The 25,843-nt window shown below is 44.5% G+C and overlaps 2 protein-coding genes across 8 annotated transcripts; both read left to right on the forward strand.

Annotated features, from left to right (window-relative positions):
* Positions 1-1,225: 1,225 nt before the first annotated feature.
* Positions 1,226-10,411, forward strand: LOC311318365 (neuroligin-3-like; the record flags this gene model as incomplete). Of its 7 annotated transcripts, none has more annotated exons than XM_084449669.1 (6): positions 1,226-1,706; positions 2,471-2,530; positions 4,089-4,238; positions 5,028-5,219; positions 7,870-8,659; positions 9,586-10,411. In XM_084449669.1, the coding sequence occupies 6 exons, from the start codon at positions 1,226-1,228 to the stop codon at positions 10,409-10,411; spliced, it is 2,499 nt and encodes an 832-aa protein (XP_084305795.1). The 7 variants fall into 7 exon arrangements, with proteins under 7 accessions (XP_084305795.1, XP_084305796.1, XP_084305797.1 ...); XM_084449670.1 differs by lacking the exon at positions 2,471-2,530 and adding an exon at positions 3,100-3,159 and having other exon boundaries at positions 5,028-5,213; XM_084449671.1 differs by lacking the exon at positions 2,471-2,530 and having other exon boundaries at positions 1,226-1,754; positions 5,028-5,213.
* Positions 10,412-15,205: 4,794 nt separating this feature from the next.
* Positions 15,206-17,539, forward strand: plp1b (proteolipid protein 1b; the record flags this gene model as incomplete). Its single annotated transcript, XM_084449464.1, has 7 exons — positions 15,206-15,257; positions 15,707-15,893; positions 15,993-16,149; positions 16,417-16,594; positions 16,984-17,057; positions 17,267-17,332; positions 17,465-17,539. The coding sequence occupies exons 1-7, from the start codon at positions 15,218-15,220 to the stop codon at positions 17,537-17,539; spliced, it is 777 nt and encodes a 258-aa protein (XP_084305590.1). The 5' UTR covers positions 15,206-15,217.
* Positions 17,540-25,843: the final 8,304 nt, after the last annotated feature.

Here is a 25,843-nt window from a genome sequence, read left to right on the forward strand (position 1 = left end):
TTAGTTTGAGAGGGAGTAGTTTCGCTCTTGGCTGTCTCAGTACCCTTGCACGTCAATAACCGCTCAGGCAATTGATTTGAGGGAACAAGCTTGTTCTTCCCTTGTTCTTGAAGTCATTCATATTGACAAACATATATTGAGGCTCGTGACCTATAGATGGCTTATTATTAGCGTGAATTTCTCTTGCCGTGGACACTGTGGTCCTGTTCTTCCATTATGCTTTATATACGTATAAGCCTATAGGGTTGTTGCCTTGTTGGTCTTATAGCACAACTTCCATCACAGATTTTGCCGTTCAGTCATTATAGCCTACTGTGTAGGCCTAATTCATGCCATTCTTGCTTTGAGATAATGTTCAAATTTGCACATATACTCTTTATCTAATGACTTCCTAATCTTCAACATATTTCCGAATATGTATTGCTGTCTGTGGACCTTTCACATGAGAGAAAGTGAGCTTTCATAAAGCTATCAGCTCCAGATGCTTTGCACCATGTAAGGCATTCCGCCTACATTGCTGCAGATGGGTTTTCAGATTGTTCCAAGCTTCTCCCATAGTGATGTCAGCCCACACTCGGGTTATGAAGAGGTGTTCATGTTTAACATGACTGTGAAAATGATATTGCTCATTTGTAGTATAATGTTTTTCCCAGGCACATTCTTATAAATAAAGAGACCATTGAGGACAGTGAGTATGTTCTCACTGGTACTGTAGTATTTACATATGGACGAATTACAGAATGAACCACTCTCATTTTTAAAACGGTTTCTAGAATATTCCCAGAAGAGTTTCTTTGAAATGGTTGCGTGGGTTGTGCTGGGCGCCAATCCTCTGTGTAAGCACACATGATAGGCCTGCGCTATAAAGCCCCAGTTTTCAATAACCATGGATTCTACTAGTCAGTTTTAAATGTCTGTAGGCCTGTGCTTGGGAGCATGTTCTGTACAGGTATGGCAGCAACACACACTTTTGATAAAGCACTGGGTTAGAGGTTCCTTTTCTTTACATTAACCTTCTGTCTCCCTCTTGTTTTCAGGTCCGAATACACAGCAATGATAGTTGGAACTGGAGATGAGTGAACACCTGGCTTTAGTTTATTTGTTTTCTCTAACCATCGGAGCCCAGTTCAGTGATGTCCGGTTGACAGGAATAGCTAGGTCAGAGGGGTTGAGAGGACACTAGAGAGCTTTGGTGTTGTACGGGGGGCACTCACTTGCCCAGAACATGTGGTTGGCCACGTTCAGACACCATCTGTTGCCTACACACCTATCACACTGGAGGGGACCGGCATCCATCACCCGCTGTGGGCTGCTTTGGTGGATATTATGTTCCTACTGGCCATTCACCCAGGCAACCAGCCAGAACTTCTACCCTACTGTGAACACCCAGTTTGGAAAGCTGAGGGGCCGGAGGGTTCCTGTGCCTGGCGAGGTCCTGGGGCCCGTGGATCAGTACCTGGGGGTGCCATACGCTGCCCCTCCCCTCGGAGAGAAACGGTTCATGCCTCCAGAGCAGCCTTCCTCCTGGTCAGGGATCAAGAATGCTACTCAGTTCATGCCTGTGTGCCCCCAGAACATCCGCAACACCGTGCCCGAGATCATGATGCCCATATGGTTCACCTACAACCTGGATTTTGTAGCCACATACATTCAGGATCAGAATGAAGACTGCTTATATTTAAACATCTATGTTCCAACAGTGGAGGGTGAGTCGACCGGTTGGTCGGTTATAAGGGACCAAAGTGACTATTCATGTTTTTTGATGATCGTATCAGCCTTGCTGTCATTTTGCGGTCATCCTGTTTTGAGCATGAGCAGTTGTCATTGTCCATCTCATTTGTGCCACCATTAGTTGATTTCTCATGCTAAGTCATCAACTCTTTACCTGTGTTGGGCTCCTCTCTTGTGCTCCGTAAGATGAAGGGGAAAAAATGCAATTCACACATGAATGTAAAGCCAGTATGTGTAAGTCTGAGTATAGCCTCCAGCATGGTCCTCACTCAATGTCCCTACCACTGTGATTGAGTCAGTAGTGTTGGTGCAGTAAATGAGACAGACGTTTGTTCAATGAAATATTTTGTCCTGTGCATTGGATAGCTGTAATTTTTAATCATTTGCGCTCCTTAACACTGTAAGACTTGAGGTGGAGAAAGTTGAATTGTATGCTGTAATCAATATTTACTGGACAAATACAGATATGCTGTATTTCCTGTAAAACGTGTGATTTATTAACAGGTTCTCTTTACTCTGTGTAGACCACAATGGCTCACACAGAGAGTGCATGTGAGAATGGACTGTGTGCAGCATTGTTTATTCATGATTATGATTTATCTTATGAACATCTCTAACCTCGCCCTTGACTGTCCTGAGGTGATGCAAAGTGGACAGGGTTTGGACAGTTAAGCGCTTGCATGCATCTGCAATCTTTCAGAGTTCATTGTTATTTCGTAGTCTTCCATTCATTTTTCAGTCCAAAGAATATCCATGGAATGTGCCAGAAAACCCAACAAGAAAGTATGTAGAGGAGAAGGTATGTAAGCTAACAAAGGAGTGCCAAGAGGAGCCGCGAGTGAGCGCACTCCACATCAAACCAAGAACACTGCATCTCCATCCACCAAAATAATTACGCAGGAAAAATTAACAGGGCAAAGATGAATGTCTGTCAGCCTGCAGTGTGTGTGTCTGTGTGTGTGTGTGTGTGTGTGTGTGTGTGTGTGTGTGTGTGTGTGTGTGTGTTATTGAACCTACCTGTACCTAAGAGTACTGTCATTACCACAAAAAAGCATCTGCCCATTACATTTTTATTTTAAGAACACATTTATTTCTACGCAGTTTCTGGTTTTTATTGGAGGGCCATAAAAGATCATCACATTATTATCAAAAGATTTTTCCAGCACAATAATAATATTTTTTTCTTCTTTTTTTATATCAGAAAAGAGGCATGCCAAGGAAATGCTTTTCTCTTGAGGGTTTTACACAGTCACTTTTGACTGACTTTTAAAGCGGATTGGATATTACTTTTTTTTTTTCTTTGTTCAATCATGCTTTTTTGAATTCTCTTGTACTTTCTTTGTTTTTTCCCCCTCATGTGAATCCTAGGGAGCCAAAGCAAGAGTCAAGGCGCGGATTTCTCTCATGGTGACAGTGATAAGGCCGAAGGTATTTTTGGTGCTCAACGTTTGATGCATGAGTTCTTTTGATCAGTTTTGGATTTTTGATACATTCTTTTATAACAGAATTGCACTCACAGGCCTGACAAGCCTTAGAGAGAGCGGGTCAACGCAAGGCAGTGTAGATAAGTATTAGCCTTAGATAAGTATTAGCCTTATGTGTCTGTAAGATGTATGCAGTTTTTTTTGCTTTTGAGACACTTGATATCGATTTTAATCTCTGACGTTCTTCCCTGACGACAAATATAGGCGTGCCCTCAATTTCTCATTGACCTTAAAAGTGTCTCAGTTTGAATGTGGGATTACATTACCTCTTATCTCACAACTGACAAGATATGTAATGTGATAGAAATGTTACAGATATGAGAGTGTTCTAATTTCATGACAAGGCTGAATTATATGGTATATTATATGATTGGCCCAAGTCCACTACAATTCACATGTGTACCTTCATAGTTCAAAAAACAGCAACTGTAAAATCAACTCAGATCATAATGTCAAATCCTAATAAAAGATTTGTATCTTTTTTAGATGCAGTGTGAATCACCATTTTCCACATTCATTGATAGGAGACGTGGTGCCCACAGAACATCAACTTGCTTGCTGAAGAAGCATGCTCTGTTGAACAATATGAGCTTGTAGTATGAACACAGGCAAGATCAAAGAGAGTTGAGGCAGTCTCCGTAATAATGAGTATCTCTGCTTTGTCATTCTGTCTCCATTGGTGCTTCACAACCACCGCCTTGTTCACCCAGCTGAGTGCATCTGCTAATATCAATGCCATTACCTTGACCTCAGCTTGAATGCTACCAATACCGTAATATCAACTGTCTGGGAGGGAGGGGTTCCTCTTGTCTTGCTTTTCTTGAGCCTGCTTCTAAAGTAATGCTGTACATAGTGTATGTTGGTTACCTGCAGACATTCGTGATGCTGAGGCCAGACCGGTGATGGTCTATATCCACGGAGGCTCCTACATGGAGGGGACAGGGAATATGATTGATGGCAGCGTGCTGGCCAGTTACGGGAACGTCATCGTCATCACTATCAACTACCGGGTTGGCGTACTAGGTGATGTGAAATTCTCAGCATCTTTGGACGTTGTTGCTAGTCTTTTTACCAGCTTTGTTATGACATGTTTACGATATATTTGCATGTCACTATTCTGTATAGTAGCTGTTACTATTATAATAATTGGACATGTATCAGGTGATCTCCTGTGTGTTGATATATTACTGTTGAGAGAGGAAGATAAGATAGGCAACAATGTCTCTGATTTTAGAGGACAGAGGTGTACATTTCCATCCGCCTTCCCTTTGGTGCCCTCAAGCCTCTTTTCACAGTATTCAAAATATTCAAAATACGTTTTCTGCTATCATTGATCTTACCTGCGGTGAATTTATCTAACCTGCAAAAAGACTTATAGAGCCCTTGGCAGTCCTGAAAGACTGATTCCAATAAGGAGGGCTTCAGAGTCACTGCCAAGGTCGGGAGTCTTTCTTGTTGGAGTGACATCACTGGCGTAACACTCCATCTATCTGTGTGTGGGGGGCGGAGAAGGCCTGGCCCCCCTCCTAGTGATTGATAATGTTGCTCCCCTGGCTCTCCTCCAAGATAGCCTGGCTCTCTCCACACCAGGACAGAGCACGCTAAAGGTTGAAAGGGAGGTAAATACGTTAGAGAGTGTCCTCATGAACACGGTCACTGGTGTCAGAAGGAGAAAGTGATTCAGAATTAAGTGGAGCCCTGTGAGTGCAAGATGTTTGCCTTCTTCAAGATCCTCAAGTCACTTACAGTATAGTATCTTCAGTATTGGTACTTGACTAAATTCCTCTGTCCTTTACTGTACGGCCGTCCCAGGGTTCCTCAGCACAGGGGACCAGGCAGCTAAGGGGAACTATGGACTCCTGGACCAGATACAAGCCCTACGTTGGATCAGCAAAAACATTGGCTATTTCGGCGGAGACCCGGGCCGAATCACGGTGTTTGGATCTGGGATCGGAGCCTCGTGTGTCAGTCTGCTGACCCTGTCGCACCACTCGGAGGGTAAGAGTCCACCTGGAGTGGGGGATGCGGAGTTGGCTGGCTGCTCACCACCAATGGAAACCATGGTGCCTGTTAGGCATGAGTCACCTGCCATGATAAACACACATGTAGTGATTCATCATCAGCCTGCAGCCAGTGTAGGCCTGTGTATCTCGGATCACATCTCTGGATATTAGCATCATGTTGAGCATCACTATATACATATATACCCCTCTCTAGTCTTGCTTTAAGGCAGTGGCATTTTTCATCAAGTCTATACAAATATACCTGCTTCCACCTTGATTATCGTAATGCATCCCCTTCATACAAATTTCATTTCTGGAGATACTTAGCGTTTTAAAGCAATTTTCTGCACTATAGTGTTCAACTGTGGTCTTCAGCCAAATATGAAATGAATTTAGACTTCATCAGGATTTATCCTCCGTGTCAAGTATGACTCCAAATGCTCCTTCAGACAAAGAGAGAGAGAGAGAGAGAGAGAGAGAGAGAGGAGGGGGGGGGGAGTGTTGAGATATGGGAGTAGAGGAGAGGGGCAGTGGTACAGTTAAGTGATGGCTATTGTTCTTCTCCCCTCAATCTAATCAACCTAAAAGCTTTGCCTCTTAAAGACTGAACCCCTTAAACAGGGATGCCTATAAATTTGAAAGAGTATTATGGAGTTGAACTATCTATTCATTTAACTTCATGTACACCCACAGTATAGATCTTCATATGTATAGATGACATGTGATGTGCAGCATGGAATTGTCAATGCTGATATATTTTAGCTATATATATATATATATATATATATATATATATATATATATATATGTGTGTGTGTGTGTGTGTGTGTGTGTGTGTATATATATCGAAATTATATATATATATATATATATATATATATGTATATATAATTTCGATTTTTGACCCCCAGCTATCCTTGTAGAGAGATTATACCAAAGACATTTTATTTGAGGGAGGTTTGTGAATGAAGTAAGCAATGGTACTCAATTTGAAACAAAGACAGTGACATCTGTGTCCTTACAACACACCCACACACAACCCATCTCTCTCACAAACACACACACACACACACACACACACACACACACACACACACACACACACATAGCGTCCTCTGCCTCTCATCTAATCAATCAGCCCTTTATTACATCAGACTACGGCTCTAAACTCAGGAAGCCTCTGACAGGCTGAGATTTGTGAGAGCCAGTTTCATACATATAGACTCATCACTCATCTTATCATACAGTGTATATTATATATTAGACTATTTAATTTCACTGTTACAGTAGACATTGCCTAATTTGTAGACATTGTAATCCAAAGTAGACATTGCCTAATTTTTCATTGCCTGACTGTGTACAACGTGCTGGTTTCAGTACAGGCCAAATCAGACTTCAATGTAAAAGACAAAGAGGTCAGTGAACCATGAAAGAGAATCTCACAGTATAATCACAGCGCATCATATTATATAAAAGTGACTGCAGTGTGGTTTGTTCTTTGTTTTCAAGGCATGCCTGAGAGCTAGTGGATGCACAGTATGTCCTAGAAGCTCCTCATCAATGCAGTGCCAGGGGACTTGCACCGACTCGATAGACATCTAGTAGACACACCGCTTGTTCTGACTGGAGTGAAATACATTAGCCTACTGTGTGTGTGTGCCCACCAAAATGAAATGGCTGCTCCTCATCCCCAAGCACTCGGGTTAGAAAGTATCCCAGAGGATGTGGCTATTGAGGACAGCCTCTAGCAACACAGCCAGCTATGCCGTGCATGTCCCTGCATGGGTCTAGAGGTTGTTATCACAAACACCTACCGTACTAGCCACACTTTCTTGATGTAGTATTGATTTTGGGGCAGGGTTTCTGACAGTGTTTATCCCTTTCTTTGCCTGTTCACCATGCTTCATTACTGGAGGTAGTAACAGACATGCTGAGAAATGACAGACTTACTGAGAGGCGCAGAAAGAGCCCATCTTGTGATAGATCTCCCAGATCAAGATCACTGGTCCGAATGCCCTTACAAAGTTACTTTGATAGCTTTTTTCTTTCATCTTAGAGGTTCATTGAACAGTGATGTTTTCAAAAGGCTGTATATAATTGGTGCGATACCGCTGAATTTTCATCTGTACCAAAAGCGAATGCTCTCACAGTTGACTGGCTCAAATTCTGTATGCAAATAGGAAGTCTCTGTATTGAGTGAATTTAATTATTTCAAATCCCTTTTTAATGTGCCTACTGTTGTAAGATCTTTATGCACCACTTACTATAGTAAGTATTTATTTTAATTGTTAATTATACGGTGTCTAATAGAATTAATATGATATGATGTCTCAACAAGTTCTGGCTCACAGGACTGATTTCATTGGACCGATAACTGAGGCTGCACTTTTCTAACCCAAGGTATATTTCAGATCCTATTGGAGGATGTCCATGGTATTTTAACTGTTAAAAAGGTGTAACATAGCGAAAGAAAATAATCAGGTCTAATGTGGCCTCACACAATTAAAGCCAAGGAACACTAGCTCCCACACCTCTTCTAATTTGTTTTTTGTTGGCGTGTATGTGTATGTGTGTGTATGTTTATGTGTGTGTGTGTGTGTGTGTGTGTGTGTATCTGTGTGTTTGTGAGTATGTGTGTCTGTTCTCCTCAGGACTGTTCCACAGAGCCATTATCCAGAGTGGCTCCGCTCTCTCCAGCTGGGCCGTCAACTACCAGCCAGTCAAGTACACACGCAACCTGGCCGAGCGGGTGGGCTGTAACGTGCTGGACACCCTGGACATGGTGGCCTGTCTGCAGAAGAAGAGCGCCAGGGAACTGGTGGAGCAGGACATCCAGCCGGCACGCTACCACGTGGCGTTCGGGCCCGTCATCGACGGCGACGTCATCCCGGACGACCCCGAGATCCTGATGGAGCAGGGCGAGTTCCTCAACTACGACATCATGCTGGGCGTCAACCAGGGGGAGGGGCTCCGCTTCGTGGACAACGTGGTCGACCTGGAGGACGGCGTGTCCGGCAGCGACTTTGACTTTGCCGTGTCGGACTTCGTGGACAGCCTGTACGGCTACCCGGAGGGGAAGGACACGCTGAGGGAGACCATCAAGTTCATGTACACGGACTGGGCCGACAGGGACAACCCCGAGACCCGCAGGAAGACCCTCGTGGCGCTGTTCACCGACCACCAGTGGGTGGAGCCCTCGGTGGTGACGGCCGACCTCCACGCCCGCTACGGCTCTCCCACCTACTTCTACGCCTTCTACCACCACTGCCAGAGCCTGATGAAGCCTGTGTGGTCAGACTCGACACACGGCGACGAGGTGCCCTACGTGTTCGGCGTCCCCATGGTGGGACCCACTGACCTGTTCCCCTGCAACTTCTCCAGGAACGACATCATGCTCAGCGCTGTGGTCATGACCTACTGGACCAACTTCGCCAAGAGCGGGTGAGTAGTGGCGTACTGAGACCCCGTCAGCCTGTCAGACACGATCTACCTTCTCCACCGCAGACGAAGATGGGGGTCAAGGCAGAGGCCAGGTCTTGGTTCAGAAGTTGCGATGAATGTCAAAAGGAGTATTCACACTCGAGATACGGTTGCTTGACAGGACTTACATTACTGAGGCTTGCCAATAGTCCAGGGAAAACGGGAGAGCTTATTGAAAGGGTAATGGATTCAAACACAATGGGAGCAGCACAAAAGAGGGGAACTAGGACCTGCACGCTCTCATACCGCTTCCTTCCTGTTACATGCTCATTAGTAGAGGCAGAGACACCATATGCAATTTGAGTAGACGCAAGATTTACAACAAACCCTCACTGCACCTTTGCCACAGACAACACCTCTGAATGTTAGCCCACAAACACAAGCACAGGGAGAAGGGAATAGATCTCTGTAAACAACTGTAGGTGAGGGAGGGGTGGACAGCAGGGTAGTCTTGCATAGCCAGGCCTATCTCCACACTTCGTTTACGCCTTGCCAGCACTGGAGAAAGGTCTGGCCGGACTCATTGCCATTCGGGGATAGGGGGAACAAAACACTGCATTTCTTTAAACCAATTACAGTCGTCTCCGACGGAGCAGTGGCTAGGCTCTTGTTTCTCGTAGTCTGGATTGAATCTGGTTGGGCCGGGAATCAGATCCGTCGCCACTGATTGGGCAGTAATAAACAAATGACAAGGCTTATCCCCCAAACCTACATCCGCTGAGTCAGACTAACTGCAGGGTAATATGAAGGGAACACTGATACCTTGAGGAAAGACTGTGGCATTGCGTTGCGCAGCTTGCATGACATGGCATCGTCTCTAAGGGTGTTATCTGTGATATACTGTGTGTATTTGACCCCTGTTCTGTTCTGTATGCATTGTGTTGCAGCGATCCTAACAAACCGGTGCCACAGGATACCAAGTTCATTCACACCAAGGCCAACCGGTTTGAGGAGGTGGCCTGGTCTAAGTACGACCCCCACGACCAGCTGTACCTGCACATAGGCCTGAAGCCTCGCATTCGAGACCACTACCGCGCCACCAAGGTGGCCTTCTGGAAACACCTGGTGCCCCACCTGTACAACCTCCACGACATGTTCCACTACACCTCCACCACCACCAAGGTGACCCCCCTGGACACCACCCACTCCAACGGCAAGACACGGCCTTCCAGCACCAAGCGGCCCCCCGTGTCCACCGCCCACAGCAGCGACGGGGAGGGCGGGGAGGAGAAGAGCCCCATGATCGTGGCCAACCCCCGGGACTACTCCACGGAGCTGAGCGTCACCATTGCCGTGGGCGCCTCGCTGCTCTTCCTCAATGTGCTGGCGTTCGCCGCCCTCTACTACCGCAAGGACAAGCGCAGCCGCCAGGACGGCCTCCACCGCCCGACCAGCCCCCAGCACCAGAGCAACGGCAATGATGTCGGCCACGGCGCCTCCACCATCGACGAGAGCCTGTCCCGCCAGCTGAGCCAGGGGAACCCCGTGAACCAGTGCGACGCCCACCACGACCCCATGCACATCTCCTCCAGCATGGACTACACGCTCACGCTGCGCCGCTCGCCCGACGACATCCCCCTCATGACCCCCAACAACATCACCATGATCCCCAACTCCCTGATGGGTCTCCCCAACATGCACCCCTACAGCACCTTCCCGGCCGGCTACAACTCCACGGGCCTGCCACACTCCCACTCCACCACGCGGGTATAGCCTGGTACGGCCTGGCACGGCCTGGCACGGGACGGGAGACCCAGACCGGGGCGAGTAAGATGAGAGGAGAGAGCTGTACAGTAGATTTTGAATGGACGCAGAGCAGTAGTAGTTGGGAATGCGTGAGTAAAATAGGTTTGAAATTATGTTCACGCCGCAGAAGCCAAGTTCATACTGCAAGCTTTGCCTGGACACCGGGAGCAGAACCGACCGCCAGTATAGTTCACTACTGCCTTCGCTCCCTCATTGCTGGAAGTCCACGTGCAGTCGTTTTATAATAATCATTTCAAAAGCGTTTGTGAGCTGGTCAAAAATGCTAAAAGTGCTTTTTATTTCTCATTCATGTCTATTGAGGGTAACATTACATTTTTTGGGAACTTTCTATTGTAAGACCTCAGCGTAATGTTTGTACAGTTGGATTTGTATGGGAAGCTTTTTCTTACTGTTATATCTGTTTTGATCTTCAACTTCTGTGTGGAATAAGTGACACTTGGACTGATTCATCATCGTTGATTGAAGAGACATTTGTGAAAAGCTGAAAATCTGTGTTATTAAGCTATTTTCTACATACTCCTCATGATACTCTACTTAAAAGGCTATTTTTTACTTACTGACTTAAGAATGGCTTGTTATTGTACAGTAACATGCTTTGCTTAGAGAATTGCTATGTTACTTTGACTGTGATGAATTGGACTTTCACTATAACATTGCTAACAATTTGTAGTAAAAGTGTCAAATTCATCCACAATATTTCTATTGAATAGGCACAATATATCACCCCTATATAAACTGTATATGTGTGTGTATGTACAGAACTGTATGTATACTGTGTGTGTGTGTGTGTGTGTGTGTGTGTGTGTGTGTGTGTGTGTGTGTGTGTGAGTTTGCGTATATGTGTGTGTGTGTGTGTGTGTGTGTGTGTGTGTATGTGTGTGTGTGTGTGTGTGTGTGTGTGTGTGCGTGCACGTACGTGTGTGTGCGCGTGCGTGCGTCCGTTTACACTCAGCAGTGTAATGTAAAAGTGTAAATTGGTAAGACATTTGTTTGAAATTTGTTTGAAGTGTAAAATTTTCTCATATTTAGTGGTATTCCAATCTATGGTTGTCTGCCCCAGTACCTTTATTGTTTTTTAGTCAACTGTCTTATTTTGCTAAACATGTTCTGAAAATATCACTTTTTGCTTCATCATGAAAAGAAAACGGCCTAAGATGGCACTCCTCTAACAAACTGATATGATTCCATTGGCTTGGCTTGTTTTTACAGAATAAACTTAGACCAGCACTTTTTTTGATTGTTTTTGTTTATATGAATATACTGTATAAATAAGTTTCTCAGAGAGATTACTGTAAGTATATTGTCATTGTACGTTTAAACTACCTGAATCAATCTTGTGGGAGAAGAGTTAGGCATCACATGCAGAATCAAGCTGACTTCACCCCATAAAAAAAAACATGCTTTAAAGCATCTAGAAAGCTTTTGAGGGTTAAAGTTTGCCTTTGCAGCTGGCATTCTGGGGGAACTCACATCATTATGAGAAAGGATATGTTTATGATGCTGTTACAATACTAATATTGCTATTCAATCTATTGAACTGATTATTAAAGATTTTTCGAACTGAGTTGTCATCTTGTCAAAATGAAATTTGATTATCTTTATTTGTGAATCAAATGAGGACGGTTTGATTGAATCACATCACATCAGAATTGATTAGTAGATTGCCAAATGCAAGCAAATACCCTAAATGAAGGGACATGGATTTTGGGCATCAGTGCAAAACTCACTAGTTGAGACTTTGTCATACTGTGTTACTACAGTGCCATACACTTTTAGCGGCGTGATATTTGGATCAGCGGCCACCAAGGGAACGTCAAGGATAGGGGGGTACAGGCGCACTCCAAAAAGACAGTGTGGTGTTTGCTCCAGCTGCACACTGGCTCCATTGTATGGACTGGGCTTTGACATCAACTGGGTCAGAGATGGGGGAGGGCGGGGTGGTGGGGGGGAGCAGCTGGACCCAGCCCTCAATGTCCCCTTGTTAGTCTACTTCATCAATGTCACTCACTGGCATTTCCATGGCCTGCATTTTGTTTTGCCCCTTTGTGTGTATAATTCTTCATATCTCTGTGAGTGTGAAGATGCTGGCCTAAAGAGGCTCCCACCCAGCAGCGCTCTGTGCTCTCGTTTACCATGTGGTGTGTGTTAAGTGCTGCGACAGGAAACACACACGCCGGCCATGAATAGCCTTGACTGCTCAGAGCAAATGGACTGCCCGGTGGCCCACATACTGTAACTACTGATCTCAGGGCCAAAAGGCACCCCGCTAATATGAAAACCAGACACTTGCAGTAGAAGCAAAGAGATGATGCAGCTTGGAGATTGGGAATTTTTCATATTCACATGGAGCATGCAGATCTAAAAAGTAAGGCAATAGCTATATGTTTTGGGACCCGAAAGGATGTCTATTTGAAGTACTATTTATACGATGGCAAGTTATAAATCATGGTGTCTATATCCCTGCTGTATCATGCATACTGTACAGTAGATTATGCAATGTGTACAGATATGTATTATAAGTGGAACATGCTTACCACTGCTTACCAATCAGGAATATAACCAGGTGCTTTAATGTCCTCAGACGACCAGAGTTTGTGTGCACCTGCTATCAATTAAATTCAGGGGGACTGAGATGCTATGAGCTGACCTCCTGATGGTGGAACTGATAACAAGTGTGAAGCTGTTATTGGGGTGTCTGACCTCGGCGCTGAACCCATGGCTGCATCAGTGATGGTCGGCGGCTGAAAAGGGACTTTGTGTCTTTAAGATGTGGCTCTGGGAGCTGGGGGTCTGTCTATTGTTGGTCAGACAAAAGCGCAAGTCAGATTCATATAGGGGTGGTGGGGAATAACTTCTCATATCCACATATCACAGTCACAAAGCCGCCAAGCAAAACAAGCAATAACCCCATACTTCTGTCTGGACATGGGTGAGTGTTTATTAAATGATTTTAATTTCAATTCACAAAAGTTCATATTGATAAAAGACAACTGTCATCCATTTTTGAATCTCATTAACCTTCTTTTGTGAAATATATGAATTTTGTCAGAAAATAGCATGTTGATTTTCACTTGTGCAAAGTGATTATTGGTTTTGTAGTAAGTTGGACACTTGAATGATATGAACGTTATTAGATGTATTTGTTTATTAGTTTGTATTGCCCACCTGTTGGTAATTAGATTATTGTGGATTAGACAAATCACCAGACAACATTGTACATAATGCACAGATAGGACTCAAATTTACACAGAGCTTATCATAAGTCCATTTTGTTATTTTAAGCAAGACCATCAATACTCAATTTCCTGCTTGATGATTCAAGCTCATTGATAATCAACACTGAATTTTGGTGAGGATATTTAAAAACAAAACTTGAATCAAACACTACAGTTAGTCAGGAAAATCAACTTCATTTTTAAAGTAAACTTTTAAAAAGGATCTGTGTGAAATGTTGAGTGATAGGTGGATTGAGGTCAGAGTGGTTCTCAGACAGACAGATGACCACCGATGCATCCAGGACGAGGTCATGCAAGGTCGATCATGTCAAAGGCTCTCACACTCCCACACTTGTCGCAGGCATAATTAGCACATTTGCATGAAATCCTTTGTGTAGCCAAAAAATTTGAATTTGGAGCCAAGTTGAATCAACCAACTATTCCTTCACCCAGCTGAACCTTCCCTCTCAATTTAGAACTGTTCAGAGATCTGATTGGTATGATACCAAAAGTGCATTCCAGTGGTGTGAATTCATTTGGAGCTTTTCATGGCACATTTGTCAGTCTATCATTTTAGAGCACAGCTGAAGTGGGGGCATTTGAAGCCAATATAATTTTCAGGGTATTAAACAACCTCCCAGCTATGGATGTTTATACATTAAGTCGCATTTTGTCAGTTTTGTGAGAATTTTAGCAATTTTAGCATTTAAGAATGTATGATCACAACAGTGTTGCCCATTCCCAAACAGGGGTCTCTGGGTCATACAACTTTGATGAATAGATTGTTGTTGTGAAGATATTTTAGTCCCCCCCCATTCCTTCTGCCTCCACCCACCCTTGAACACTTGAACCCAGCCCTGCTGACCGACACCCAGTGCCATGGTACCAGTCCCAGCCAGCTGTCACTGTGGGCTGGCCTGAGTGACGTTGCCACTGGTACTGTGAGAATCCTGGTGGTGAGGATGCTCTCCTGACCCCAAACCAAACGTCTACAACTTGTTTGTGTGTGTGTGTGTGTGTGTGTGTGTGTGTGTGTGTGTGTGTGTGTGTGTGTGTGTGTGTGTGTGTGTGTGTGTGTGTTTGGGTGTGTGCGTGTGGCGTCTGTGTGCGCGCGTGTGTGTGTGTGTGTGTGTGCGTGCGTGCGTCTGTGCATGTGTGTGTGTGTGTTTCTGTGTGTGCGTGGTGGTGATATGGTCTTTGTTTGTTTGACATCGCTGGCCTTTGTTCCCCTGCGATCGTGGCAAAGACAAAGGTCATTGTGTCCCCGGCCACAAAGAGATGCTCTTTCTCCAGGGCCCAGGAGCCCACCCTCCCTGCTCTCTCTCCACGCCTGTGGCCCTGGTGGTGAAAGAGGGCTGGGCTACCCAGAGTAGGAGCTGTGAGGAGTTGGCAAGAGTTGAGGAGCATCTACATGTGGATGGAACCAGGGCAGAGAGAGCTGTTTTTCAGTCGCAACATCTTGCAGACAGAGTCCTTTACATCATCGATTTACATCAGACTCTTTGCTTGTGGCGGACCGCAAGATTGAAAGCAGCAAATGTTTCCAGTCAGACAGCCTTGGCTTTGCAAAGCCCTAGGTGCTTCTCTCTCTCTCTCCCATTCCTGCCAATGCAGCTATTAACATTCTGGATGTTTGCTGCCTGCTTCACCAACACAGCTTACACTGGAGGAAGGGCATGATGAGATTGCAGTGAAGTCAGCGACTTCTGACTCTGTGTGGACGCTTTACTGGAGAAGCGCTGCTCGGCACTTGGCTTCCCTCGCATATTTTAGCCCTAATTTTTCCTCTGTTGCTTCCATGCCTGTTGATGGAGTTTAGTGGATGTTGATGGATATACAGGCAGGAGCGGGTTCGTCTCCATAGCCGCCACGGAGGAGGGTGACAGACAGACAGGGAGGGGTCCCGGGCCGGGCGGGGGGGTAGGAGGGGTGGGGGTGGGGGGGGTCACGGCCGTGGCTTAGATGTGCTGTGTGCTGGTGTGTGCGGTGTGTGCCGCCTGTGTGTTTATATATTATGCCCCCTCAGGTTGTTATGATTGCTGTATCCGCTGCCTGGGGGCAGTGCCCTACCCATCCCTACTGGCCACGCTGCTGTGCTTCGCTGGCATGGCGCTGTTCTGTGGCTGTGGGCACCAGGCACTGGCTCAGACCGAGACACTCGTCGAGACTTACTTCGCTCGTAGCATACAAGACTACGCGGTCATGTCCTCGTTGTGAGTCCGTCTCTGAACTGATAAGGCCAACTCTTTAAATAATCATGAAAGCAGACAGAATGAGACGGGCTTACCTCCCCCTGTGACTGTGTGTTTCAGTATCAAGTACTTCCAGTACGTGATCTACGGCCTGGCCGGTTTCTTCTTCCTGTACTGCATCCTGCTGCTGGCCGAGGGCTTCTACACCACCAGCGCTGTCAAGCAGACCTTCGGAGAGTTCCGGAGCACCCGGTGTGGCCGATGCCTCAGCCTAACGGTGGGGAGCGAGAGGGAAGGGTTGGGCTGGGCTTGGGGGGGGTTGAGAAACAATTTCAAAACATTTCATCAGAGCATGACAGTAAAAAATGTTGCTAGTATCCATGAATTTGTATGTGTTTGATATTAGGCTAATACACTCTTTCAGATATGACTGTTACTATCCTATGTGGATCTGCAGTCGTCTAATGAGGTCTTCTGGGACTTCTGCAGATCCTTAATCCACAAAACCTTGCTGTGAACTTAACGTACCAAATTCCTCCCACAGTTCATCATCGTGACATATGTCCTGGCTGTCGTCTGGCTGGCTGTGTTTGCCTTCACGGCCATACCAGTCTTCTTCTTCTTCAACATGGCCCAGACCTGCCACAACATCAACATACTGGCAGAGACGACGACCAGCATCAACCAGCACGGCTGGATCTGCATGGATGCCCGGCAGTACGGTGAGACTCACCTCTAGATGTCATTCCCCCACTGAACGCCTTCTTGAGACTGAACTTACGGAAAATTATTCGTTCCCGAAATAAGGCAATGCATTGCGTGTGTTCAAGGCTCAAGCTAATTGTGTTTTAACGAGTTACATAAGCTGAACATCATCAATCTCATAATCTCTTTGCTGCTCGCGCCCTGGGTATAGGACCCAGCGTATTGAACTTGGTGTATGACCTTGTTAGACATTAGATGCTGTCACCAGAGATAAATGAAAAAGGAGATAAGCACCGAGCCTCAAAATCAGACTTGTTGCTATGCCATTACTCAGCATTAAGCTTTAAAGGAAGTCTCTGATATGGTCTCTGAAATGTGTTCAATTTCAAAATTGGCTTTTCTTCAGGTCTGCTCCCTTGGAATGCCATGCCAGGGAAGGCATGTGGTATGACCTTGGCCTCAATTTGCAAAACAAGAGAGGTAAGATCTCTGTCCTCTACAAAGACACTCAGAAAGTATGGCTCTTCCTACCTATCATATGCTCACAATCATGAATAATAACTCCCGATTGTATACAAATGGGAAATAGTTGCAATCCACTTAAAGGTTCCTCCTATATGATCCTCTTTTGTACCTGTCCATTCTGCATTATGCCACTAGGGTCCACTGTGTTTCTTTTGTCTCTGCAGTTCTTTGTCACCTATGACCTCTACATAGCTGCGTTTGCTGGTGCAGGGGTGGCTCTCTTGGCTTTGGTGAGTGAGACTATCTATAGGTAACCTTGCAGACTTAGAATACCCCGTATAGCATAGGAGAGTAAAGGACAAAGAAAATAGTACTTAAACGACTGCAAATGTGTCATCTCCTTCACCTCTCTCCCTCTGTAGTTCCTCTATGTGGTAGCCTCCACATATAACTACGCAGTGTTGCGGTTCCTGAGCAGGAAAGGGATGCGCTGTTAGGCTCCACGACCACGTCTCTATCCGCCCACGATGGGGGCGGTCACACCTACACTACTGAACTCCCGCTTCCAACGTGAGACACACCTGCCACCTGAATCACCTATACTCTGCTATTACTGTCTGGTTAATCATTTGAACAACAGGCTAAGGGATGAGTTTAACTCCTGTTTGTAACTCCCTCCTCTGCTCACCAATCTTACTGTCACTGCTCAGCCCAGGGAAATGATTCTCTAAAGCGTGTTGCTCGTTTTCAAATTGGATGCAGCGTTTCTGATTTTGATTCCTTCCTTCTTTTCTTGTAAAGCTTTATGATGTGACACTGATGTTAATGTCAGATTGTAGTATATGGTGTTACTGATTGTTGTGAATATTGAGAAAACTTGAGCCTGCTCATCAGTTAAACAAAACTAAAAAATGTACACCGATCCCCCAAGCTTGCTGATTTGTGTGTAGATTGTTTTGACAGTATAAACACACAGTATTCTGTTTATCTACTGTAGCTGCTGTTGCCACCAGAATAGGTAGAAAATAAGATATCTATTAACTAAAACCAGCAGCTGAATGTGCCAAAGTTCTGTACTGACTGAAGTGTGATGTATAAAGTGGGCATCTATTTAATGTTAGTTTATGAAAGCACTGATGGCATCGTTTGCACTTGCTCTTTGTTGTTTATCCTTTTGACTGATCACTGTGTGGGAGTACTATGACACCCACTACTGAAGAGGTGCTATGGTTCCTGTTAAAAACGATGCTCAATGTTCTTGCTCCTCCGGGATGTACTGTATTAATTCCCTTTGCTGTTAGTTTGATCTCCATGTGATCTCAGACTGACGTGTGCCCTTCATATTCTATTAACTACATTAGGTTGTGAATGTGAGGCTGCATTGAAACGGTTTGCAATTAAAACTTTTGAACCAGGCATTACAATCTTTATTTGATTCTCACACTGTAATAATTACATATGGTGCACAGCAACACAACACCCTGCTAAGGTGACGATTTGGTAACATTGTGGCAAATCCTCAGGCCTCAGAGAGTTTTTGAGAAGCAGCTGTCACAGTGGATCATCAGGCCATGCAGAAACATGCCGGTCATCATGTCTCCCAGAGCCAGAGCACATACCCCACACTGCAGAGGGGAGTGACAAATTAAATGAGTAGGGTTCCACAACAAAGATAGGATCAACAACACGAAGAGCATTCACAGTAAATTATCATCAAACAAGTAAAAGAAGGAGGAGAGGAGTACCTTGAAACAGTCTGGGTGGCTGTAGATAGGAGGGTAATTGATTGTGATCTTGACAGTGCCATCAATTGGCTTGTCACAGAATGAACAAATGGCTGTGCCGTCCCTGCAGAGGAAAGGGAGAGTTCACAACATCTGAGTCAACACATCTGTTTTCAGTTCATAAATCACACCTATTGGATATTTGGCTAAGCCCTAACATTGATATCATTGCACTGAAACAGCTCACAGGTACAGTAACATAATAATATCACTTACTCTGTATGGCGCAGAGAGGTGGTCTCCAGGTGCACTACTGGTTGTTGGACAGCTGTCTGACTGCTGAAGAAAAATCAACACAAAATAGCAATCATAGCAATGTATATTCCACAGCGATAAAATGTGCATAATAGTTAAGGCCTTTTATCAAATGTGATGGCTGTAAATGGCTTTCAGGGTCGGTCATAGCATTGTAAAATTGATAAATTAACATAACAGTATTTTTCTATTTTATTGTTCTCAAGCCTAACAGGGTTACCTATAAAACTGAAATATCATGTAACCCAATATATAAAACCCACTCAGGTTAAGAGTGAGCCACTTGACCTCTATAGTTCATGTGAAAGATAAATGCGAGGCAGAAGGTTGAGAATGCTGAGTCTGATAGTATGACATCTATGAGAGCTGACTTACATTGTTTCAGAGCTGGTGTTGTCAGTTTCATGGTCAGGTTCTGACTCCTTGGAACATTGTTCTGTAGATTCCACAGTAGGTCCCAAACTTTCCACAGTGGGGTTCGCCACTACTTCAGCCGCAGGTTTCCCTGCATCTAATGCCTCCTCCAGTTCAATGGCAGATTCCTGTACAACTTCAGTGGGTGCCTCAACTTTAGATTCAATGCCAGGGACAACCACTGACTTCCCAACTTCAACAAGTGTAGGTTCAGCTGTGGATTCAACCACTGGATCTACAACAGATTCAAGAGTCGAATCCTGTGTAACCTCAACAGCCAGATCCTCAATTTGTTCAGAGAAAGATTCCACTGTTGATTCCTTCACAACCTCTTCCACGGGTTCAGCCGGTGGATCCATATCAGCTTCAACAGGATTCTCAACAGCACTTTCAACGGTCGACTCCATTGCAAGTTCAACACTGGGAGCAATAGCCTCAGCTACAGGCTCTTCAGCTGCTGGTTCCACAGAAGTCTCTATAACAGGTTTTTCTACATGTGTGCATATTTCTGTAGATTCCTGTGTAGACTCCACTTCCCACCCAACAGTTGAAGTCGGAGCGGGGTCGGTCGCATGTGTGGCAGGTTCCGGTGACAGATTTGTGGTGGGTTCTGCTTTCACCATCTCACCTGCAGGTTCTTCAGACATACCATCACCAGATTCCACCACCGCAGCTGATTCTGTAACAGGCTCCTCTGATTGCAAACTACTTTCCGGTACGGCGTCGGGCTCTGTTGTGGGTTCCACTGTGGGTTGTGCAGTTAGTTCTGTGGCGGGCTTGGTAGAAGTTTCCTGACAAACATCCTTCACAAGTTCAGTTGATGACTCCCCGGCAGGACCTTCCCCTCCAGTCATCTCTATGGCATCCTCTGTCAGATGAGCAGGTTTCTCACTCGCTGCTTCCTCCGGTGAATTCACTGTTCCTGTATCAGCTGATTGGGCACCTTGGGCCGCATTTTCAGAAGGCTCCTCGGACCTAATGAGTCAAATAAAGGTAATTTGTTCACAAGAAGAACAATACAGGCAAATAAATACTATTTGTCTTCAACCTCTGAAATGTTAAGAGATGGGACAGGGCATGTGGTTGGGAGTGCTTGGACTCAGAAGCTCACTTAGTCTCAGTTCGTATCTCTGTAGCAGCATCTCCCACAGCAGCCTGGGCTTGCACATCTGTTACTGTGGGGGCAACCTCACCATTTGCATTATCGGTAATACTTGTATCACTGAAAAGGTAGGGAAATACAATGATCAGTTCAAATCAGTGGAAGAGAAAATGATGAGACAAGGAGAGAGAGAGAAGGATAGAGAGAGAGAAAGAGAGAAATGAGAGAATTTACATTGCGCATTAGGGAGAATGTAAGAGCATTAGGCGTACCTTTTAAGTGAGAGAGGCTGGCTCTTTTTGAAAATGGGAGTCACTGGAGATGCTACTGATCTGTGAGATAAAAGATGACACATTTAAATAAATAAAAACTGTAGCCTGCATGCTTTCCTCCTTAGCTATGACAGACTAAACAGCACAGAGGGCAAAACAAAAACCCAGATTTGCATACCAATGCTGGTCAGAGCAACTACTACTGTGAATGGTTCAAATATAAAAAGACACCGAGCCCTATTCAGTCAAAACCAGTTACTTGGTTTCTGTGTTTTTCCTGAAGAGTAAGTGTGAGGGCATATAAACAATATACACATACATCTGTAACCAGTAAAACAACAACAACAACAACAACAACAACAATAATAATAATAATAATAATAATAATAATAATAATAATAATAATAAGAAGAAGAAGAAGAAGAAGAAGAAGAAGAAGAAGAAGAAGAAGAAGAAGAAGAAGAAGAAGAAGAAATCGAAACACTCACTCAAATTTCTTGGCTGCTGAGAGGACATAGGAATTTTGTCTAACAGGTCTGGTTGGCCTGGTAGGCGACCCCGACCTACAAAGATGGAAAAATAGAGAACATTGCATGTAATTGCCCTGTTCCATCAATGTGCCATGCAGGAATGAATGAATACAGAATCAATCCCCAGAGGGAAAAAGTACTTTGTCACCAGCAGCATAACAATAAGATATTAGGATGTTCCACTGAACACAGCATACATTCCAATTTTGTGTAAACATACATACTGTTCATCTGAGCCTGACATCAGCGTGGGGCTTGTAGTCTTTGTGGGAGAGGAGGGGGTGCGTGCAGTGGGAGAGGTAACAGGGCTGGATTCAGCAGAAGAAAGGCCAGAAGGTTTCTTGGGAAGTTCTGGTTTCCTACAGAAAAGTTAGAGGCACCGTTGCTTTTTTGATTTTCCAAAAATAGTTTTTGTTGCATCTTTTAGCTATAACTTGTGGTGTCTGTTGGTGGTGTATGGCTTGTGATGATGTACCCTGGTTTTTCCTCCAGCCCGTTGGGTTCTGTGACTCCACGTATCCAGCTGCCATCTCGCTTCAGCAAAGTCCGTACCTTGGTGGTCTGGAACACCTGTTGTCTGTCAACGTCTGCAACAAACATATAATTTGATGAGCGCTATTGTTGCACAAATTATAAGGTATTGGATTGTGTAATTCTATATAAGTCTTATTCTGTAGTTCAACATACCCTTTGACATGATCCAGATCTCTACTTCCAGTCAAATTATCTGTTGTGTCAGAAAAGATGTTTGTTTTCACTATAGGTGGGGTAAAGCACATTCACTCATCTCATGTCTTACGATTTCATAATTAACCTGAACCACTGCATTCTGGGACTCCAAAGGAATGATTGGCATTCACACCTTTAAGGTTAATCATGCATGAATTCTCTATAGCTCTATATCTCTAGCTATATCTCTGCCTCACTCACACATACACACACTCCCACACACTACACAATTCACATGTCGTCAGGAGGAGCCGGGTTTCGAACCTCTGACCCTACGATCACTCTATGTCCCACTTTACCTCCTGAGCTACAGCCGCCCCTATATAATCAGTGTCTTCAGATCAGTGCTTAACCACCAGTTGAACATAGGCAGCACTCACCTGTGAGCCAGCAGTGTTGATGTACTGTTGATGTAGATCCTACTCTGGATCACCTCCTCACAGGTGCCTCTCTCTCTTCTATGAGGGAGGAGACTGCAAGCTCAGTCTTAAACTCACCCCCCTCACCTCCTCGCCCCACCCCCCTCCCACAAACAAACACACCCGTTCAACCTTCAAACAAGCCCTGGGCGCTGCTCCTGGATGTGGGGGTATGGCTCCGATGGAGGCGGCATTTGCTGGCTTTGTATAAACCTCGGAGTCAGAAGCAAGGACATTCCGTTTAAAATGATCAGGCATGTGGGGGGCAGAGAATGCAGAGAGACCTGATCTTGGCATGTGCTGCACCCTTCATCCCAAATGATTTACAGTGAAACCAAGTACAAGATAACCGATTATTATCAGACTTGATCTACAAACATTTACAAAGATCTACACACATTTTAACTGTCACTGTATCTCAGAACCTACTGTGCATACAATGTAGTATTTCACCTGTCAACACAGTGCTGATGGACATACATTGATGTATATGATTTGTGATAATTGTCAGTCTGACATTGTTTTTGCAAAGCATTTGTTTTCTGAGTGGTTTGGAGTGGGTTAACCCACTCAAATTTCAAACTCTCACAAATGTGAACCCTTTTAGTACCCTCTCTCCCCATTTTTTTTGTGTGTCTGGTCTAATCCATGTTTGCTCTCTGTAAGCATTCAGCAGCAGCACCACAGTCACACGATAATTACAAAACTCGGGCACGAATCAGTGGATTTTTTTTATTAATTATTTCTTACTAACTACTAACAACTGACCTTTAACAGACCCAGCAATATAAGCCTGTTCACACGGCTCAGCTATAGTGTCAGGTGTAATGAGGTGTATGGGGTTTTCAACATACTCTTCCTCCCATGTCGGCCTCTGCCCTGGGGCCTTTTGAAGAGAATTCTAGGCATTTGAATCCACCGTGCTATATCCGAACAAGACCGCAGAACATCCCAGTAGTATGAAAGCAATGTGAAAAATCTGTCTGCGGTTATTCGTGGCAGTGCTTGTGTCAATAGGACAACTTAAATGAGATTGTTTTGAGTGCAGGAGGGTACATTCTGATCTTTCTCTTTCTGCTGCTTCTCTGTTCCAGTTTCTCCATATTGTCCACATATGTCCCCGAGCAGGTCTGCAAAAAACAAAAACAGTGCGGGGTGGGGGACGAATAGTCGCATGACAAGGGTTATGTATGGAATATGGATGCATCTCAAGAAGTGTATGCGGTGTGAATCATGTGGTAGAGACTGGTAGCACCTGCCAGACAAGCAGGCGCAGAGCACAGACCATGTCATTTTGACCCATTCGCAGAACCGTGTCCTGTTACGCATACATGATGTGAGATAATGTAGTGTAGCGAGCACCACAAAGATTATTCTCCCTGATCTGCAGAGAGCAGCTATAGTTACCACACACAGGTGTGATGTTTTGTTTTCTGAGCAATAATATTATCTCGCTATCAAAGATGTTAATGATAATTTAACCAACACTTTACATATAAAGATAACATAGGGAAGCAGGCAATACAATTCGTTGAGCAACTAATGGACAAGGTGCCGTATCGTACAGTAGGCTACGTAGGGAATGTATTTCCCCTGTGATGAATGTAACATGTCAGAGTTTAGGTTGAGAAGAACAGCCCTAATCATATTTCCATTTTACTGCCAGAAGACAGAGACCATGCTTGAGATGACAATTAGCCTAGTTTTACTTCTGAAAACTAGGAAAGGTGTGCAATGATCCTTTGGGCAATTCTTTGAGTGACAAGTTACACATCGTAATGGATACATTTACTGTACATTTCATTTCCATTTTTCTATATTCACAACATTATGGTCTGGGAGACACGTGTTTACTTGCATACTTGCATAAACACTATTTGTCTTAGAGTACTGACATGCCTGTAAGGACTGACATTCATGCAATGTGGATATAGACGATGTTTTCATTTGCATTGTCTTCTGGATGCAATTTCCTCCTTTGATCTGACATGTTATTGTTGAGTGAATCAGGAATGCTGTTGAGATACGAGGCAGATGAAGCTCACACTCTGAGACCCCTATCCCAGCCCTTGATATCATCAACCCTCTTTTGACAAAATCTTCCAGCGAATCCCATAACATTGGACAGCCTCAAGGATACCCAGGATGTATAGGCTATAGATTACAACGACTAGGCTATTAGTGAAACTATCAATCTAAAAGACATTCATTGAGGCCTTCCCTCCGTGCAGGGATAGGGTAACGCCCATCAGCACCAACAGACCATGATGTTTTTCCAGTGTTCACCACTAGAGGGGGTGAAGACTGAAAGTCTCTTTGAGAAAGATAGGGTTTCTGGCTCCATCTTGGGCCTATGCTGCATAACTGGGGCTCATGAGCTCAATTCTGAGTGGCCGTGAGAGAAGCCCCCGCCAAACGGTCCTGTTTGATCTAAAACCTCTTCCCTTCAGATTCAGGGTACAGAAACAAAAAGGACAACCAAGATCAGGTTTTCATGATTCAGAGAGGTAAGGGTATGAAATTGAAATTATACACACACACACACACACACACACATATATATATATATATATATATATATATATATATATATATATATAGTGGTGGCCAAAATTATTAGAACACCTGACAGATCTGAAAATATTGACCTTTTTTGCCTCCAAAACATGATTCCATTCCATAATGTTCATGAAACATGCAGATGGTTGCTGTGAGCACAACAAATATCAGATGAAGTGAGTTCTACTGTTTTTATCCACTTTTAACTTTAATATTTGGTATGTCCACCTTTTGCAGCAATTACAGCAGCACATCTCTTTGGCATAGTGTCAATATATTTCCTGAGAAAATCAACACCAATGTTATCCCATGCCTTCTGCAACTCAAGCCAAAGGCTTTCCTTTGAATGTACAATAGATCTGTCCAGTTTTATTTTCCAACTCGCCCCAAATTTGCTCAATGGGGTTGAGGTCCGGACTTTGAGGGGGCCAGTCCATCATTGTCAATGTTCCAGCAGATTCCTTCCGTCGCAGGTAGTTCCGGCAAAAGTTAGAAAAATGTTTAGGGTCATTGTCCTCTTGGAAAATGTTGTGGTATACTTTCTTATCCATGATGCCATCAATTTTTATTAAGTCACCTGTTCCTGAGGCTGAAATGGCACCCCACACCATAATACGTGTTTAACTGTTGGCAACAGACACTCACTTTTATACTGTTTGCCTTGAGTTGCAGAAGGCATGGGATAACATTGGTGTTGATGTTCTCAGGAAATATATTGACACTATGCCAAAGAGATG

The sequence above is a fragment of the Borostomias antarcticus genome, assembly GCF_949987555.1.
Source record: "Borostomias antarcticus genome assembly, chromosome: 15".
Lineage (NCBI taxonomy): Eukaryota > Metazoa > Chordata > Actinopteri > Stomiiformes > Stomiidae > Borostomias > Borostomias antarcticus.